General features: G+C 40.5%; 2 protein-coding genes across 3 annotated transcripts; both read right to left on the bottom strand.

The window, feature by feature from the left end:
• Positions 1-71: 71 nt before the first annotated feature.
• On the bottom strand, positions 72-16834 carry naa38 (N-alpha-acetyltransferase 38, NatC auxiliary subunit). 2 transcript variants are annotated; one of them, XM_077206309.1, is made up of 3 exons: positions 16607-16831; positions 16166-16352; positions 72-523 (listed from the first exon to the last, which is right to left on the bottom strand). In XM_077206309.1, exons 1-3 carry the CDS (start codon positions 16649-16651, stop codon positions 408-410), a joined length of 348 nt encoding a protein of 115 aa, XP_077062424.1. In that variant the 5' UTR covers positions 16652-16831; the 3' UTR covers positions 72-407. The 2 variants fall into 2 exon arrangements, with proteins under 2 accessions (XP_077062424.1, XP_077062425.1); XM_077206310.1 differs by lacking the exon at positions 72-523 and adding an exon at positions 8065-10410 and having other exon boundaries at positions 16607-16834.
• On the bottom strand, positions 10618-15010 carry LOC143714883 (zinc finger BED domain-containing protein 4-like). Its single transcript, XM_077206306.1, has 2 exons — positions 11662-15010; positions 10618-11234 (listed from the first exon to the last, which is right to left on the bottom strand). The coding sequence occupies exons 1-2, from the start codon at positions 13228-13230 to the stop codon at positions 10971-10973; spliced, it is 1833 nt and encodes a 610-aa protein (XP_077062421.1). The 5' UTR covers positions 13231-15010; the 3' UTR covers positions 10618-10970.
• Positions 16835-17789: the final 955 nt, after the last annotated feature.

Raw genomic sequence — 17789 nt, 5'->3', positions numbered from 1 at the left:
AAAGGACCTCTACTGGTGATATAAGGTTATGAGGAAATATGAATAAATGGTGCAATGACATCATACAAATATCAGATTGAATATTAAACTCTTCTTGAAAAATGGTAATGTCCATAATTACATATACAATATGCACTGCTCACAAAGAAGCAAACACACAAGCAAAAGGGTACAGTTTACAAGTCACACTGTTATTAATTATTTTTGTTTCAACACAAAGGACCAACCCAATATGTATTGCATTTCCCTGAAGAAAAGAAAAAAAAACAGGAAAAATACTGGAATGGGTTAAAACTCCAGCTCTAGAGGATCTTTACTGCCATCTCCGTAGTTGCAGACACAAAGTGTGCATGGAAACTACATTCTCTATAGTCCATATATGGTGACCCCAAATGTTTCTAAAGTTGTCAGAGTCCATGGGTGGTGGTCTGAAGGCTTTCAGATTCCACTTCTATAGAAACCACATGATGGCCGGGGATCATAGCCAGTCCCAACACTCTGGGCTCACCTTGTGAGAAAGAATCTGTGGAAAAAAATATAAATATATTTTTTAACTTTTAACCATGGTACTGAGGAGACATGCATGGTTTTACCTGTGACTACTATCAATCAAGGGCTGTAGTGTCCCAACTCAATGGTGAATTTTTCTATTTCAAAAAATAGATTTTGTCCAATTTTAAAAGTGTTCCTGTCATTATTCAAGTAATACTACAAATTAAATGTAATCTATATTACATGTTGTGGCGAGCAGGACGAGGGCCGTGAGAGAGCGGCACGAGGCCGGTGGCGTGATTACTGATGAGCGCCGCCTGCGCGACGCACTGGTCTCGTATCTCCCACGGAGCAGCGGGGCACCGCTCATCAGTAATCATGCAACCGGCCTCGTGCCGCTCTCACACGGCCCTCGGCCTTGTCCTGCTCGCCACACGTTTTTAGTAAAATAGTGAGATACAATATATAAAATATCACCTCCCCTACTTTGGTAAATTTGGAGCTTGCCTCTCTTCAAAAAGATAATTAAGAGCTTGCCTCTCTTCAAAAAGCAAATTAATTGTGGTTTTTAAGTATCCATAGCACAAATTGTTTGTGGTAAGCTGGTAAATTTAACCCCTTAAGCCCTGAGGGTATTTTTAGAGTTGTTTTTTTCTGAGTGACACACACAAAAGACTCAAAGGAGAGTCAAAAAGTAGGTATCGTTTTATAAAACACTTCAAATTTTTAGAAAAAAAAATACATTACATTTGGACATTTGCCATGCCGAGATACGTGTGGAAAGCGGTGTGGCAAAAAACGCTAAACAACGAGAAGAGGTGACCGGACCCTGAGGAAGATTGTGGAGAAGGACCGATTCCAGACCTTGGGGGACCTGCGGAAGCAGTGGACTGAGTCTGGAGTAGAAACATCCAGAGCCACCGTGCACAGGCGTGTGCAGGAAATGGGCTACAGGTGCCGCATTCCCCAGGTCAAGCCACTTTTGAACCAGAAACAGCGGCAGAAGCGCCTGACCTGGGCTACAGAGAAGCAGTACTGGACTGTTGCTCAGTGGTCCAAAGTACTTTTTTCGGATGAAAGCAAATTTTGCATATCATTCGGAAATCAAGTTGCCAGAGTCTGGAGGAAGACTGGGGAGAAGAAAATGCCAAAATGCCTGAAGTCCAGTGTCAAATACCCACAGTCAGTGATGGTCTGGGGTGCCATGTCAGCTGCTGGTGTTGGTCCACTGTGTTTTATCAAGGGCAGGGTCAATGCAGCTAGCTATCAGGAGATTTTGGAGCACTTCATGCTTCCATCTGCTGAAAAGCTTTATGGAGATGAATATTTCATTTTTCAGCACGACCTGGCACCTGTTCAAAGTGCCAAAACTACTGGTAAATGGTTTACTGACCATGGTATTACTGTGCTCAATTGGCCTGCCAACTCTCCTGACCTGAACCCCATAGAGAATCTGTGGGATATTGTGAAGAGAAAGTTGAGAGACACAAGACCCAACACTCTAGATGAGCTTAAGGCCGCTATCGAAGCATCCTGGGCCTGCATAGCACCTCAGCAGTGCCACAGGCTGATTGCCTCAATGCCACGCCGCATTGAAGCAGTCATTTCTGCAAAAGGATTCCCGACCAAGTATTGAGTGCATAACTGAACATAATTATTTGAAGGTTGACTTTTTTTGTATTAAAAACACTTCTTTTATTGGTCGGATGAAATATGCTAATTTTTTGAGATAGGAATTTTGGGTTTTCATGAGCTGTAGCCAAAATCATCAGTATTAAAACAATAAAAGACCTGTAATATTTCAGTTGGTGTGCAATGAATCTAAAATATATGAAAGTTTAATTTTTATCATTACATTATGGAAAATAATGAACTTTATCACAATATGCAAATTTTTTGAGAAGGACCTGTATTAACTACACTTTTTAAACTTTTTAACTACAATTGTTCGGATTGAGCTGATCTGCAACGCACCGGGAACTACGTGATCACCTTGAAAGGTCACGCTCGAAAAAAACGTTTAGGTTTTAAAAGATTTAAACACATAGGATACGCACACGTATGTACCATTTTAAACAATAATATGACACACAGACATAAATATGTCATTCAACATACAATACAATTTGAACTATCCTCCTTCGCACGATTGCTTTATAAACAGTGGGGCGGTACTTCCGACCGCCGGCGACATAGAGCGTGACCTTTCAACGTGATGACATAGTTCCCGGCTCGACCTTTGAAACTGCATTGATTTGGACCTTAAAACATTGGTTGCCATTGAAGCCCATTATTCGAAGAAACATCCAGAAATGTTTTCCTCAAAAAACTTAATTTCTCTTCCACTGAGGAAAGAAAGACATGGATATCTTGGATGGCATTGGGGTGAGTAAATTATTAGAAAATTTTCCTTTTGAAGTGAACTAATCCTTTAAGACATAGCACAAAAGACACTCTTTTTAGCCACCTGCTGGCGTATTTATGTAATATGAAGAAATTGTTACTGAACGAATCAGTGAACGAATCTGAACCATAGATTGCAAAAAAAGATGGACGACGCCCCTTCGCTCTCTTCCATTGGTGAGAAGTGAAGCGTCCCGATATGGCGCTGACATCTTGGGACATGAGTCTGCGCAGTAGTGAGCAGGAAGTAAAGCCGCGAAAATCAACGCCTCGCCCTCACTCTCGCCGAATGCACTCTCCCAGTCCCTGCAGTTTTTTTTTTAAGTGGCCTATGTCTGCTCCCTTCCTCCATTCTGCTCCAAGTTTGATGTCTGTTGATTGCAGTACGACAAGAGGTTTGTTAAAATAAAGTAAATACAATCTCCACAGTCCTCCGAAGACCGTAGGTGCTTCAGTGACTACTTCGCTCAGAGAACCTGCCAATCATGATGTCACAGCACTGTTTTTATAGCATCAAATAACTAACTGAAAACAAACTAATTTTAAAAACAAACACTTGAAATTGCATCAGCGTGATAAGAACTACAGTAAATGATCTTGATCTTTAGAAAAAAGATATGTGAAGTGTAATCTAAAGGTGGGGTATGCGATTATATTTTTTGTCCATTTTTTCAAAATAACTAGTGATGCACCGAAATGAAAATTCTGGGCCGAAACTGAAAATTTAGGATGCACTTGGCCGAAAACCGAAACTGAAGCCAAAAAAGGCTTCTTTTAAAAACTAATAATATAATACTAATTTATAATAATAATAATAATAATAATAATACTAATACTAATTTATATTTATTGTTAAAAATATTTTAGGTTTTGTACTATGTATATATATATATACATAGTACAAAACCTAAAATATTTTTTACAATAAATATAAATAATACCTAATAATATTATTCTTCAAGTTTTATGTTCCATCAAATAAAATAGTTTTTTTAACAGTTGTGCAAAAAGATCCACAATTATCTGAATAACTGCACACGAAATCACAGAATGGCAGTGAGCCTCTATTCTGCACTAGAACTTAATCCAAACTCAAACTGTAAACAACATGTAAGCCTATGTAGCCTTAGGAAACACAGTTGTGCAGTGCTACGCAAATTTTAATGTAACTGCTATTAACACAGATAATTGGACTGGGGGTCTTACATGCGCTTCATGTGATTACTTCATTTGAACTAATTTGCGGGCATCAGGGAGCCGCTATCAATATGCGGGAGACATCCCTATCTTTGATAGGCAGACGCCTGATAACAGCTTGACCGTGAGTGAAACCTAAGCGCTTGCGCACGGATGGGAGGGGATAACCCACTTACAGCCACTGAGTTAGAAGCACTGAAATGAAAATTAAGCAATTTAATCATCTGTGGAACGGGCAGGACTCGAAAAACTCCAGCCAATCATTTCCAAGACCACCTGGAATCATTGGACAGTAAAGCCCAATTTATACTTCTGCGTCGAACTTACGCCGTAGCTACGCCGTAGGCTGTGCGTAGCGCGCATACCCTTCGGCGTACCCTGACGTGGACTTCTCCAAAAATGTAACAACGCGTCAATTCTACGCGGACGCATTTCTCAATTTCGTCAATTCTTCCTCGGGTTTCACATGCTCCCTGTGCGTGCGTCAACGCGGACAACGACGCAGAAGTATAAGGGTGTATTCACACCAGGAAAGTCCGATAGTTCACTTGCTTTGGTCCGGACCAAATAAAAAAAATTGTTGTTTTTTTTTGGTACGGTTCGCTTACACACTGCTCTTTTTGCAAGTGAACCAAAATTTGTAAACAAAACCACACGTGTGTCATGCCGACGCGGTGTCAATGGTTGTTGCGTTAAATCTTACCCAGATACAATAGTGCTATTTTCTGATTGGCTAACAACACCAGAGGAGACGCGCTTGATTCCTGACGGTTCCACAGTGAGAGCGGCGCGGCCAGAGTTTTGGGCGCTGCGGCATATTAAATATATTACAAATAGTTTTTACAAATAGTTACAAATAGCCTGTTAACTCAAAGGCGCAGTGCTTTCTTGCAATTGGGTCGGTTCATGTTCACACCGTAAACGAACCGTACCAGAGTTCGTTTGGAACCGTACCGAGACCACCTCTTCAGCTGGGTCTCGGTTCGGTTGTTTGGTCCGCACCCGAGTTCGATTGCTGTATTCACACCTGCCCAAAAGGTCCGCACCAAGGGGGTAAACGAACTAGAGTTCGATTCAATCGAACCAAACAAGGCAGGTGTGAATACACCCTAAATTAAAACCAAAGCGTAGGCTACGGCGTAGAGGCTCCGGCGTAGGTCCGACGCAGAAGTATAAATCAGCCTTAATTCAATCAAACGGTTGTACCATACCCCCCTCCCCCCAGCGCGCATGACCCCCTTTGTGCGCATACTCAAAGCTCGTGACGCATGCACATCTCGAATGTTCATCGAATAGGTGGAGTCAGAGCCAGCGTTGAAGGAAAGAAGGTATTTCTTTTTTTGAATTTTTGAATTGTCTATTTTCAGAATCTGCCGGTCGTTTTACCACATCACATACCCCACCTTTGTTTAGTTGGTCTCACATCCCGTTGAATAACATGGGGAGGCGGGGCTTATGTCCTATACTAGGACCAGTCACCAGGGGGTGATAGAGACGCTTTGGCTTCACCTTTCAGGGCTTGTGCTTGTCTCTTAACGAATTATTTTGGTGAAAAAACTGAAAATGAACGAATCTCTGGAAAGAATCAAAATTTCCACCACTATATTAGCCTGGGTTTTCCCATCCTGCCTTGCCGCAGCGCGATTTTATTCATGCTGCTAGGCAGTCTGGATACCATGGTCCAGGTTTTCGCCTCATCTAGGGAACCAATCACAGAACGGGGAGGGAGCAGCAAGGCGAGGACGACGTCTATGAGACACACCGAAGCAGTTTGTTTATACCTATGGATCCAACATGGCAGCAGACGCGAAGTTACCTTTCGAAGCAGCCTTACTTCCGTTTCACACCACAAGCGTGAGCGGCACTTGAGCAGCGCGTCAGCGTAACTACATCGTCACTGTAGCTGCAGACGCGCAAGAGTATTCACACTGGAAGAGGTTGTACAGTGTCACAGCAGCGGCTCCAAAGCTACATATACAAGCGAGGAATTCTTTACAAAGACAACTATTCATTTGTTTTTAGAAGTTGGTCATTTATAACGATGTAGTCTTGAAAGTTTGTTATGGGGAGGTGTACAACATTCGCATATAAATGTTAAACAACAAAACAACCCAGAAAATGGCTCCAATCTATTAGTTTGTCATACTTTCGATATGTTTACAAGACTGTAAATAAAAAACAAAACACACAAATAAACCACACACTCGGTTTTGATTTGGGTTGTGCTAGCCATGTAGCTCAGTCCCTCCAGAAAAACGCATGCGATCGCATGATTTAGTGCATAATCAGCCAAAGTCCGCATATTCATGCGGGGGGCGCATTTTTTCAAATACACCGCACTTTCGCCGCATAAATTGCCGATTTCTGCGCAAAATATACGGGGCTTGCATGATTTCATAATCCCCGCATTTCTGTTGCAAAAAAAACACATATCTTAGCAGAAAGTTGAAAGATGTTGCGTTTACTTCACACAAGAGCAGCCATTTCCCCCTGTTGCCATGGGAACGTTATGAAGTGACGTAATTACGCGACATGAACATCATCGAAAAGCTGCAAACTTTACAGTTGTAAGATTGCACTTTTTTGTTACCAGTGGGTTAAATCATACTAGTTTCAAAGACCTTACAGTTGTAAGTATATTAGTAGTATGTACGTTACAGTAAGAGATTGCACTTTGTGCATGGGAAGCACTTATTTTAACAGAAGATGTCTGTTTTGTATAGCTACCTCTGTAAAACAGGAAGCACACATTTTATTTTTTTATATATATGTATTTTTTTTTATGTTTTATTTATTCATTTTTACAGAAGTTGTAGCATGTAAAGCTACAAAACTTGTTTGACTCAATGTTTTTTAAGTTTGTGTTTAACACCATGTGTTTATTAAGGTCTGAAATAAAAAAAAGATGAGAACTTAAATATTCCCAGCACTTTCTGTGATGTAGTATGCTTGCTTATCATAGGAAGTAATAAGAAATGACCCTTACATTAAGGTAGTAGCCTAGTGAGAACAGGATGTTGGGGAATCACTTTTTTTTTTATCATCAAACAGTTTTTGCAAGTTCCCGCAGTTTTTGCAAGTTCCCGCAATTTCATCGCATAAAATTGCATAAATATCCCGCATATTCCATCGCATTTTTTAATAAAACGTGCTGCATAATCAAGGATTTTGCCCGCAACAATCCCAAAAAAACTCCGGAAAAAATTTCTGGAAGGACTGGTAGCTGTCTGTGTGTTACATAAACTAAAAGAACGTTTATATAATTTCTGGCTAGTTTACTTTAGTTTTTTTTTTTATATAATACACAACTTTCACCCAAACTGAATAATTAAAAACCCGTTTTTACCAATAAATATTTTTGAGTCTTGATTTTCTTTTATTTGCCTACTCAAGTTCAAGTTAAAACTCACTAGACATGCTTATTCTGTGCATTTTGGGCACTTTTTGGGTGAAATATTTTTTTTTGTCCATCAAAGTGTGCTTTCACTTTAATTTAGCAATAGCAGTGCAGCAAAAACCGCTTCACAGCTGCTCACGCGCCTCTCGACGCTCACGCGCTGCTCCTGCTCCCGTTGTGAATGCACTCATTGATTAACATGCACGGCGAAAAAAATACGTGCCGCTCACGCATGCGGTGTGAAACAGCCGTTAGATACACGCCATCGTGTACACTGGGGGTGCTTCTCAATATCCCTCCTCGTCTCCTCGCTCCTCTGTCCTCCATCCTATGACCCGGAAACCAATCAAGCACAGCCATCTTGAAGGACATCTCAATTCTCTAATTGCACCGCGAGGAGTCGAGGAGGCTTTCAGAGGAGCCATGAGCGAGGATACACATGTGTATCCTATGCGGAAGTGTTTTATTGACTAAACGTGACGCACGTATACATTCTCCTCCCCCTTCACATCGGTCACAATAATTTGAATTTATACTTTACCCTTGCAGTTTATATAAACCACACATCTCACATATTTCAACAGGGTATCTTGCTTTATTATTATTATTCATTATGAATTTCTCAAATAAACAAACTTTAACAACATAAGGGCAGATTCTTTGAGCGCTACTGATGACACTATTAAGTGACGCTCGAGTGATCAAGTATTCCAATGTATAAAAAAAGCTTTCATTAGATTCCTCAGTCCTCATTTTCTTTTCTTGCGTCCTTCCCAAACAACCTACAGGGGGAAGCCCAGAGAAAACCTCTGGGCTTCAGTTAGCTCAGCCCTACAGTGCTGGAATTTAAGCCAATGGTTCTCCGGTTGCTACGCAAAAAAGTTTATATTTCGCCAATCAGCGTCGTCGAATTTTATGGTTTGGGGGCTCTGAAAATATCGGCCGCAGTACCAAGATTAGAAGAGAGCACGCGCCTCACATTTACCTCAGAGAGTGCAGAATGGCGCCGCCGGCGACGTCGATTAGCATTAATGTAGTCGTGGGAGTTGAGCTAGCCCCAAATGCAGTTAAATCTATACACCTGTATCCATTCGATAGAAGAACATTAGCGGAAAAACTCGTTGTAAAAGAACTCGGACCAGACAAGCCTGATATGAATATAACCCAACAGGTGCGAGAAAAGGAGAAAACCTACAAGAGAACATTTTCCCGACGTTGGTTCGATCGAAAGGCTTGGCTAACTAGCTGTGGTTACGCCAATGCAATATTTTGCTTCCCTTGCTTACTGTTTAAAACAAGTGCTTGTGATAGCTCGTGGACACAGACAGGGGTGACAGACCTGAAACATTTGTCAGAACGCATTAAGAAACATGAGCGGACAAGAGTGCATATGGACAACTCTGTGAAGCTAGCCATGCTAGGCCGAATTAATATAGCCACACAGTTAGATGAGGGACATCGCATTGCCATAAGAAGGCACAACGAGGAGTTGGACAGGAATCGGCATATTTTGTCAAAGATCATTGATGCTGTGAAATTTTGTGGTGCTTTTGAACTTGCCTTGCGTGGTCACGATGAGAGTGACGCATCAGAAAACCCTGGCATTTTCCTGGGTCTAATTGATCTCATGGCCTCAATCGACCGCGAGTTGGAGGTGCACCTGGAGAACACCACTGTTTTTAAAGGCACTTCGAAGAACGTGCAAAATGAACTGTTAGACTGCATGTTGTCAGTTCTCAGAGACCGCATTCTGGAAGAGGTGAAACACTCGGACTATATTGCCATTCAGGCAGACGAGACAACCGACATCTGCACTCATTGTCAGCTTGTGCTTGTGCTACGGTACGTAGATGGCCACAACAACATTCAAGAACGCTTTTTTGAGTTTATCGCGCTTCCAAATGCGACCGCTGATACGATTGCCACTGCATTATTGGAAAGGCTGAGCACCATTCTTCCTGCGGGACAAGAGAGAAAATTAATTGCCCAGGCCTATGATGGAGCCGCAGTGATGAGGGGTGCTACTGGTGGAGTGCAGTGTAAAGTGCAAGACGTCTACGGAAGTGCATACTACGTTCACTGTTACGCGCATCAATTGAACCTCATAATGCAGCAGGCAACATCTCACATCCCAAAGAAGGTTTTTTCAGACATTGGGTGGTTTTCTACATTTTTTTCCAAGTCATTCAAACGATCGGCAGTGCTGGATGAAGTGGTGGCACAACGACTTCCAGGTACTTCAACAACGCGATGGAACTTTCATAGTCGTGCTGTTAACACAGTTTACAAGCACAAAGCTGAACTGGTGAAGTGCTTCCAAACCATTCGAGACAGTGGAGACTTTGATGCTATATCGAAGAGAGAGGCCGGGGGTTGTATGAGAATGTTGGAAGATGAAGTTTTCTGTTTCATTCTGGCGTTATTCCACAAAATTATGCCACATGTAGACATGCTGTTTAACCATCTGCAGAAGAGGAACATAGACTCTGTCTTCATCGCAGGGATCACCCAGAGGTTCACTCACAGCATACAGGCTATCAGGTAGGCTATGATTGGGCATATTAGCTGAAAACATGCTTCTGTAAAATTAACAATAAAAACATAAAACCATGGCTGAGCACATATCACAATTTCACCACCATGTTAGACTAGTGAATTTATTTGTGATGAATTTAGATAACATTGACTAGGCCCAACACAACAATAGCACATATTTTAATACAGTTTTATTACAATTATCTTTCTATCTCCAGCCAGTTGGTTTCTGATGCAGTAATTTCAGGGTGGACAGTGACTTGTGAAACTTGTTTTGGATCAGGGACTCCGTTCCTTCTCTAGTTGAGGATGAGGAGTATAGGGGACCTGTACAGGAACCACCCCCGAAGAAACAAAGGGCAATGGGAGAAGAAACGCAACAGCATCTGGCAATAGAGGTAAGCAGTAACAGAAATTATATTTCTGTATTCGTATACGTATTAGCCTATATGCATAGGGATGCACCGATATGGAAATTTTGGCCGATACCGATAACCGATAACTCTTTATATTTGGAAGCCGATAACCGATAAATTGGCCGATAAATACAAATCCTGATATTATTTTCTCTGTTTACAAAAACAAAACGAATACAGTGAACTGCTTTTATTTTATTTTTTTAATTACAGCAGAAAACAAGGAAACTCCAAGGAAACATCTCGATCTTTCTTTACCCAAATTCATTCACTAAATGTAGCCAACTTATATTTGGAACATATTTCATAACTTTTCAAATTAATTATACAATTATATCTTTGTACAATATTATTTATACAAATATATAATTTGCCTGATAAAAAAAATAATAATGCATAAAACTTACTAGTCACTGAACAACATTAACAAAGAATCAAAATGTGCCATGGATAAATAAAGCATGACTTTGCTTTGTGTGCATTTAAGAACAGTTAGGCCAACTAGAAATTATATGGGATTGATTTGGCTGCTACTTATGTGAATGTAAGAGTGGAGTGTTTTTTTTAACGAAGAGAAGCATTTCAGCTATCTCACACAAAAGTCTGTTTCTCTTTTCATCAATCACGTTTGATGCCGCTGAGAAGAGACGTTCGCTGTCGACACTTGTACAGGGAGCTGACAGGTATTTGCGTGCAGCTTGGGCCAGGGCTGGAAAACGTGACATGTTGCTTTTCCAAAACTGCAGTGGGCTCTCATTCCTGGAAATGGGTGGCTCGCTTAGATATGCATTCACCTACAAAGAGGCACATAAAGTCTATTAAAATCTTTTCTTCAATATAACACAAATAAGCATGTAAAGTTGTATGCATGTAAGCACTGTAAAAATTTTAAAAAAAAGAATACTTGCTGCCTTAAATTAAGTGCAGTCAACTTGGCTGTTAAATTTAGTCTTAAATTATGTTAAACTGACTTTAATACATGAGTTTAATCTAGTATAACTAATAAAAAAGTTGAACATTGCTTAACTTATGAGTTAAAGTAATGTAAAAACATGTAATGGCTTATTAATTATATTTTTTACAGTGAAGTCCTAACATGAATGTTTTGTTTTCTACTCTTTATAACTGTTGTCAAATAAAATTGTATTTGTTGTAATTCTGTTTTTTTTCTTTGTTATTAAATGGTTAGGTACAGCACTTTTTAATATGATCATTTTTTACCTGTTGTCCTACTGGAGTGTCTTCATATGTCTGATGTTCCTTAGTTGTGTTTTCTTCAAGAATTTCACCATACATGTCAAGCAGGGATTTTGCGCCTCCGTCGCTCTCTGTGCATCTTTTTTTTAAAGGAGACTCTGTCTCGCTCGTCTCTTTCTCTGCATCTTCTGGTGCTGTCATCTTGTTCAGTTGTCTCAGCAGCATTTCTGTTGCTCGTTGTTTAGTGGCTTGATCAAAAAAGCAATCTTTGTACCTTGGGTCCAAGATCGTTGCCACGACGTACAAAGGCTCTGTGTATATGCTGTTAAACCGCTGCTTCACAGCCTCGAGCAGAGTAGCTTTTGTCGTCTTCACTCCGCTATCTGTACTGAGACTCTTGTTCAGTAAACGTTTCAGAGCCTCAACAGAGGGGATAACATCTGAAGTCGTTGCCTTGTGTGAACTTACTTCTCTCGTCAGTTCTTCGAAAGGTGCAAGGAGTGTTACTGCATTTTCAATAAGGCCCCACTGGTATGCGCTGAATAATGCGGGAAGCTCGTATTCTGCCCCATAGGCACCAAGTGCACGCTTCTGCGCGATCAAACTCGACATCATATAAAATGTACTGTTCCATCGTGTCGGAGTGTCTTGTTGGAGCATCTTTTTTGACAATCCTAGCACTGTCTGTATCTCTCCGAGTCGGGACATGGCGAGCTGAGAATGTTTGAAGTGTCCGACTATCTTTCTCCCTATCGCCAAACAGTCAGAAATGCTGCGCTGGCTCAGAACTCCTTCGTGTACGGCTAACTGAAGAGTATGAGCCATGCAGCCAAGACTGTTCAAACCACAATCTTCCATGGCTTTTGCCATATTTCGGCCATTATCTCGCATGACAACATGAACCATATCTTTCGTTGTGTTCCACTGAGCTAACATGCTCTCAAATGCACGCGCTATAGCAGCGCCGGTGTGAGAGCCTGGGCATTCTTGTGCGTGAAGCACCACTCTCTTCATCTCAAAGTTTTCCTCAATCCACTGAGCAGTAAGGCTCAACATACTCACTGGACTTACGTCGGAACTCCATATGTCAGTAGTAAAACTGATATGAGTTACATTTTTGCTCAAAAGCATGTGGATGTGTGTTGCTACTTCATTGTATAAAGCAGGGAGCGACACATCAGAAAAGTACCGCCGGCTAGGGAGGGAGTAGTGCGGTTCAATAAACTCAAGTAGCCGACGAAATCCTTGGTCATCAACAATGCTAAAAGGTTGGTCATCAACTGCTATCATTTCCATAACTTTGCTTGTGATTGCTTTTGCTTTGGCACTGCTCTTGTCGAATTTCCTTGTACTGTCAAGGGTTTGTTGTACTGGCTTGTTGGTAAGGGCTACCGCTGTTTGTTTGCTGGTCACTTTTGTCTGATAGTCTTTATAAATTTCAGAATGGCGAAACTTCAGGTTGCTAATTAAATTAGTAGTATTGAAGTTTTTTGTTCTACTGCCTCCTCGCATTACCTCACATTGACAGCTGTTGCAAATTGCAATTTTGATGTCCTCTTTTTTCACGCTGAAGAACTCCCACACCACTGACATTTTGTCTCCACTCTAGCATAAACACTTTCAAATGCGCGCGCGTCTGTTGCGTGTGACGTCATGCGGAAGGCGCCAATTTATCGGTTTTGATATATCGGCCAAATTTTCTTATCAGGCCGATAACGATAACACTAAAAATAATCATTTATCGACCGATAACGATATGGCGCCGATATATCGTGCATCCCTATATATGTATTTGTGTTTGTTTGCACATTTTTGTATTCTGAATTGTCATTATTAGAGACATATATCTATCTACTGGAGAATGCAGAAATCATGATTTTTTTTTTTCACATTTATCCATTTAATAATTATGGTGTGAGTGAGAGAGAGTGACAAATAGCCAATCAAGCTTATTGAGATTGTGTGTGTGTGTGTGTGTGTGTGTGTGTGTGTGTGTGTGTGTGTGTGTGTGTGTGTGTGTGTGTGTGTGTGTGTGTGTGTGTGTGTGTGTAAGAGAATGATACTTGTATGATAGTGAATTATAATTAATAAAACTTACTTGCTCATAACGAAATTGTAACTGCTATGAATATGCTTATTTTATTGTACTGTTGAACTGAGAAATGTGACTTTTAATGTTTTCTGTGTTTACTTTTCTACAATTATGCATCATTTCATAGGTATGTGATACCATTATGAGCCATGCCAAGGAGAGGTTTTCTTTCACCAAGCATCTCATCAGCGCCACTCTCTTGCAAGGAGACTTGTTCCCACAACACCTCAGAAAGTTCCCAGATTCAGCACTAGGAACCACAGTGGATGCCTACCCCATGTTGGACAAAGCTAGACTTAAAACAGAACTGTCCCTGATCTACGAAAATGAGGACTTCCAGGGTTGCAGTGGTGCACTGGCTCTTTCAGGTTCTAATGGAAAATAACCTTCAAGACACATTCATTAAAAACTGTGAGTCTTCTCAAGATCCTCATCACCACACCAATGACAACAGCAGAATCAGAGAGGTGCTTCTCAACTTTAGAGGATAAAAACTTTCCTCAGGAACACCATGGCACAAGATCGCCTCAACGCTCTGGCTATGCTCTCTATAGAGAAAAAACTCACACGGGATATTCCAGATTTCAACACAAGGGTCATTGAGAGATTTGCCAATCAGAAAGATAGACGAGCAAAGTTCCTGTACAATAAGAATTCTCCATCCCTTTTAACTCACTCACCCCCCGCATTCACTCACACATTCACTCCATCTACCTCTCTCATACACACAAATCTAAGTGTCACAGACACCATATCTTAGTCTCTCTCTACTCTTTACTCTCTCTTTCTCCCTCTCAGACACACTCAGCCTCCATCTATCTCTCCAACTCACTCACTTTGAACCACACAAACAGTGTTTACACACACACGCGGTCATTCTCTTACTCTCTCTCACTCACACAGACACACACTGTCATTTTCTCACTCTCTCTCACTCACACACACACGGTCATTCTCTTTCTCTCTCTCACACACACACACACACACACGCTGTCATTCTCTTACTCTCTCTCTCTCTCTCTCTCTCTCACACACACACACTTGCGGTCTTTCTCACACACACACACACACACTCTCGCTGTGATTCTCTTACGCTCTCTCACTCTCACACACACACACACACACACGCGGTCATTCTCTTACTCTCTCACTCTCTCACACACACACACGCTGTCATTCTCTTACTCTCTTTCTCTCACACACACACACGCGGTCTTTCTCTCTCTCACTCACGCACACACTCGCTGTCATTCTCTCTCATTCACTCACTCACACATACACACCATGTTTCACACACATTTGCCATTAAAACAGAAATAGGAATGTAACTTTTTGCTTTGCTTTTTTGTTGTTATAAAGTTCTGAGCTAGATTACTGTGTTTCATACTAGTTAAAATAATCTTTCTTCTCATACTTGGTTTCCCGCCCAAAAGTATGTTGTCCCACCCTTCTCTCTCTCTCTCTCTCACTCTCTCTCTCTCTCTCTCTCTCTCTCTCTCGTATCAACACATACTGTTATCCATTATCCAATTGTCAATTTGTCTACAGTGAACTTTAAAAGATATGTAGTCTACAGCTGGGGATTGATTAAACAACTAGATTGTTGTATTCCCTATTATTTTTTGTATTCCCTATTATAATTTATTGTTATGCGTTTGCACTTTTTCTATCTGGACACGGAGCATAATAAACATGCAACTTGTTCATTATCATTACCTGTGAAATTGTTGATTTCTACATGGCAGTTCAATTAATATTGTATTTTTAGACCATTGGTATTGACTGGTTTAAGTTATTTTATTGGTATAGGCAAGGGCATGGGCTAAGGCCTAAAATGCACAAGAATGCAGGAAATCCCATCTACGAAATTCAAAATTTTATGGGGGAGCACACCCAGACCCCCCGCATTGACAGCCCCACCTGCAATATTTTTCACCAGCCGCCACTGCATCACGGTTGTTTAAACCAATCAACATTAAGTTCTGTCGTCAGCAAGTCGTTTCCCATCATGGATTTTATCAGCGCAGTCGGTGGAGAGCAACTGCGCGCGACTGCAGAATCCGACACGTGCGCCTTGCACTCGCGAGAGCTTTTTGACACACGTCAGCATGACATCAGAGCAAGGCGGACCGCACTCGGGCATATTTCTAACCGGCATGGATTACGCGCTGATCATCGGTTCTGCGCAGATTTTGCTCATAACAAAGCCTATTGAAACGATTGGCTATGATGAGATACGTACAGGCACATTTGATAGACATTCTTAGCACCCAATAAACTGCCCTGGGTATTCGTAAACCACGCTTCAAATAAGGCAGATAAAAAGAAAATGAACATGTAGTTCCCAGACCAGCCAGGCTACCACTATATATAAAGCAGTAGTTGAAAATAAAGTGATAATAATGATTAAGTGTTGATAAAGCATTAGGTGTGTACCTGTGGTGCACTGGGTCACTGAGGATTTGAGGAATTCTTGTGCAGATCCCAGGATAACGTTACAGTCTCGGTCTGTGCACAGGAAAAGCCCCACCAGCGTGCGCCCGTCTGTCATCCTAATCCTCATGCTCTTATTGAGGAGGTTCTCCAGCTTGCACCGAGCCAGCGAATAAGCAGACTCGTCCACCTGAGACACATGTTTGCCATAAACAAAAAATAGGTAAAACATATTTATCCAATTCAATGGGATCAGAATATTTAGCCACATATAATTGTTCTTTTCAAAAATAATTATCTATCATAAGGCAGATCATTTTGAAAACAAAAAGTATTTGACTAAAAATGTGATCCTAATAAAGGCACTGCTAATCAGCCATAATGCTTGCTAGCAATAGCTTCAGTGCTAATATTTCACAGGCTCCATATAGCAACATTCAAGACCTCATTTTGCATTTCCGTGCCATTCTCTTCGCTCTCTGATGCCATTCGAGCCTTTTTGGTATTGAAATTTTGTATAAATGCGACCCAAATGGGAAATAGATGTCGAGAGTTACTCTAACAAAGATCTGTTATTTTATGGCATACTCCTTCTTCAGATGCTCTTCTTCAGGTCGTACAATCTGCTGTAAATATGACGTATGAACAAAGTAACAACAGCGCCCCAGGTGAAGTGGCGTGCACACTGCTGTTTCGAAGCCCGCGAGCTATAACGACATCTGTTAAACCGTTTAAAAGAATACATTAGAAAGGGTGAAACATTTGAACTTTTTAGGATTATGGTTAAGCCGTTTTAAAGGAAAAATGTATAATTATATAATCAAGAATTAGAAAGGGTGAAACATTTTAACTTTTTTGTTATGGTTTATAGAAAGGGTATATAGAAAAAGTAATAGGCAAATGTAAGTAAATATTAAATGTAATGAGGTGCTTAGTTGGAAGTGAATGGGAAGAATACAGAATGACTTTGAAGGCCATATACATGGGACTAATTAGATCAATACTAAATAATTGACGTAGGCTATTGCCAATAATTCAGCCATTCCTGACGCTACAGTAGATTTCACAATATTAGAAAAGAAACTCAGTTTTGAAGTCTGTGTTCAACTCACATTTCATACATACATAGGCTACATTGGTAATAATTACCATGGTTATATTCAGATATGTATACATCAAAGAATTAAGCTGATAGAATCTGAGTATAATTTATTGTTCCACAATTTAATATCAGAGTGGGGAAAGGATTAATGAAGTATTGTCAGTATACACAGGGGAAATGCTTGCATTTTTGTTGGCATTACTGTGGATAAAGGATATAAGAACTACATTGAAAAATGAAAAAAGAAAAATGATTTTGTGTTGAAATAAATACTTCAGAAAAAAACAATGTAATTTACATGAAGTTAGTTCAGGCAAGAATTTAAAAAAACTAAGTAAATTCTATATTATATAGTACTCAATTCAAGCGTGTAGAAATGAAAGCATAAATATCAACATTATAAAATTAAGTACAATCAAACTTTTCTGAGACTGGTGTTCCCGTCATGCACTTTTCCTTGAGTAATTAATGAGGTTGATTTTTCACTTTTTTCCAGCTGTATTTACACTTTTATATCATTGCTTT

Source organism: Siphateles boraxobius, unplaced genomic scaffold, assembly GCF_051911475.1.
Source record: "Siphateles boraxobius isolate OS27281-9 unplaced genomic scaffold, OSU_SipBor_1 56, whole genome shotgun sequence".
Classification (NCBI taxonomy): Eukaryota; Metazoa; Chordata; class Actinopteri; order Cypriniformes; family Leuciscidae; genus Siphateles; species Siphateles boraxobius.
The sequence above is the reverse complement of the archived record's forward strand: the minus strand, read 5'-3'. Positions and strand labels throughout refer to the sequence as shown.

Coding starts and splice junctions, on each gene's coding strand:
- LOC143714883 (XM_077206306.1), bottom strand. CDS start 13,230: ATGTCAGTGGTGTGGGAGTTCTTCAGCGTGAAAAAAGAGGACATCAAA. Junction 11,235..11,661: donor ACACTCCAGTAGGACAACAG/GTAAAAAATGAT, acceptor GCCTCTTTGTAG/GTGAATGCATATCTAAGCGA.
- naa38 (XM_077206309.1), bottom strand. CDS start 16,651: ATGGCATCAGAGAGCGAAGAGAATGGCACGGAAATGCAAAATGAG. Junction 16,353..16,606: donor GCACGGAAATGCAAAATGAG/GTCTTGAATGTT, acceptor CATGTGTCTCAG/GTGGACGAGTCTGCTTATTC. Junction 524..16,165: donor AGTGACCCAGTGCACCACAG/GTACACACCTAA, acceptor TTTTTTCCACAG/ATTCTTTCTCACAAGGTGAG.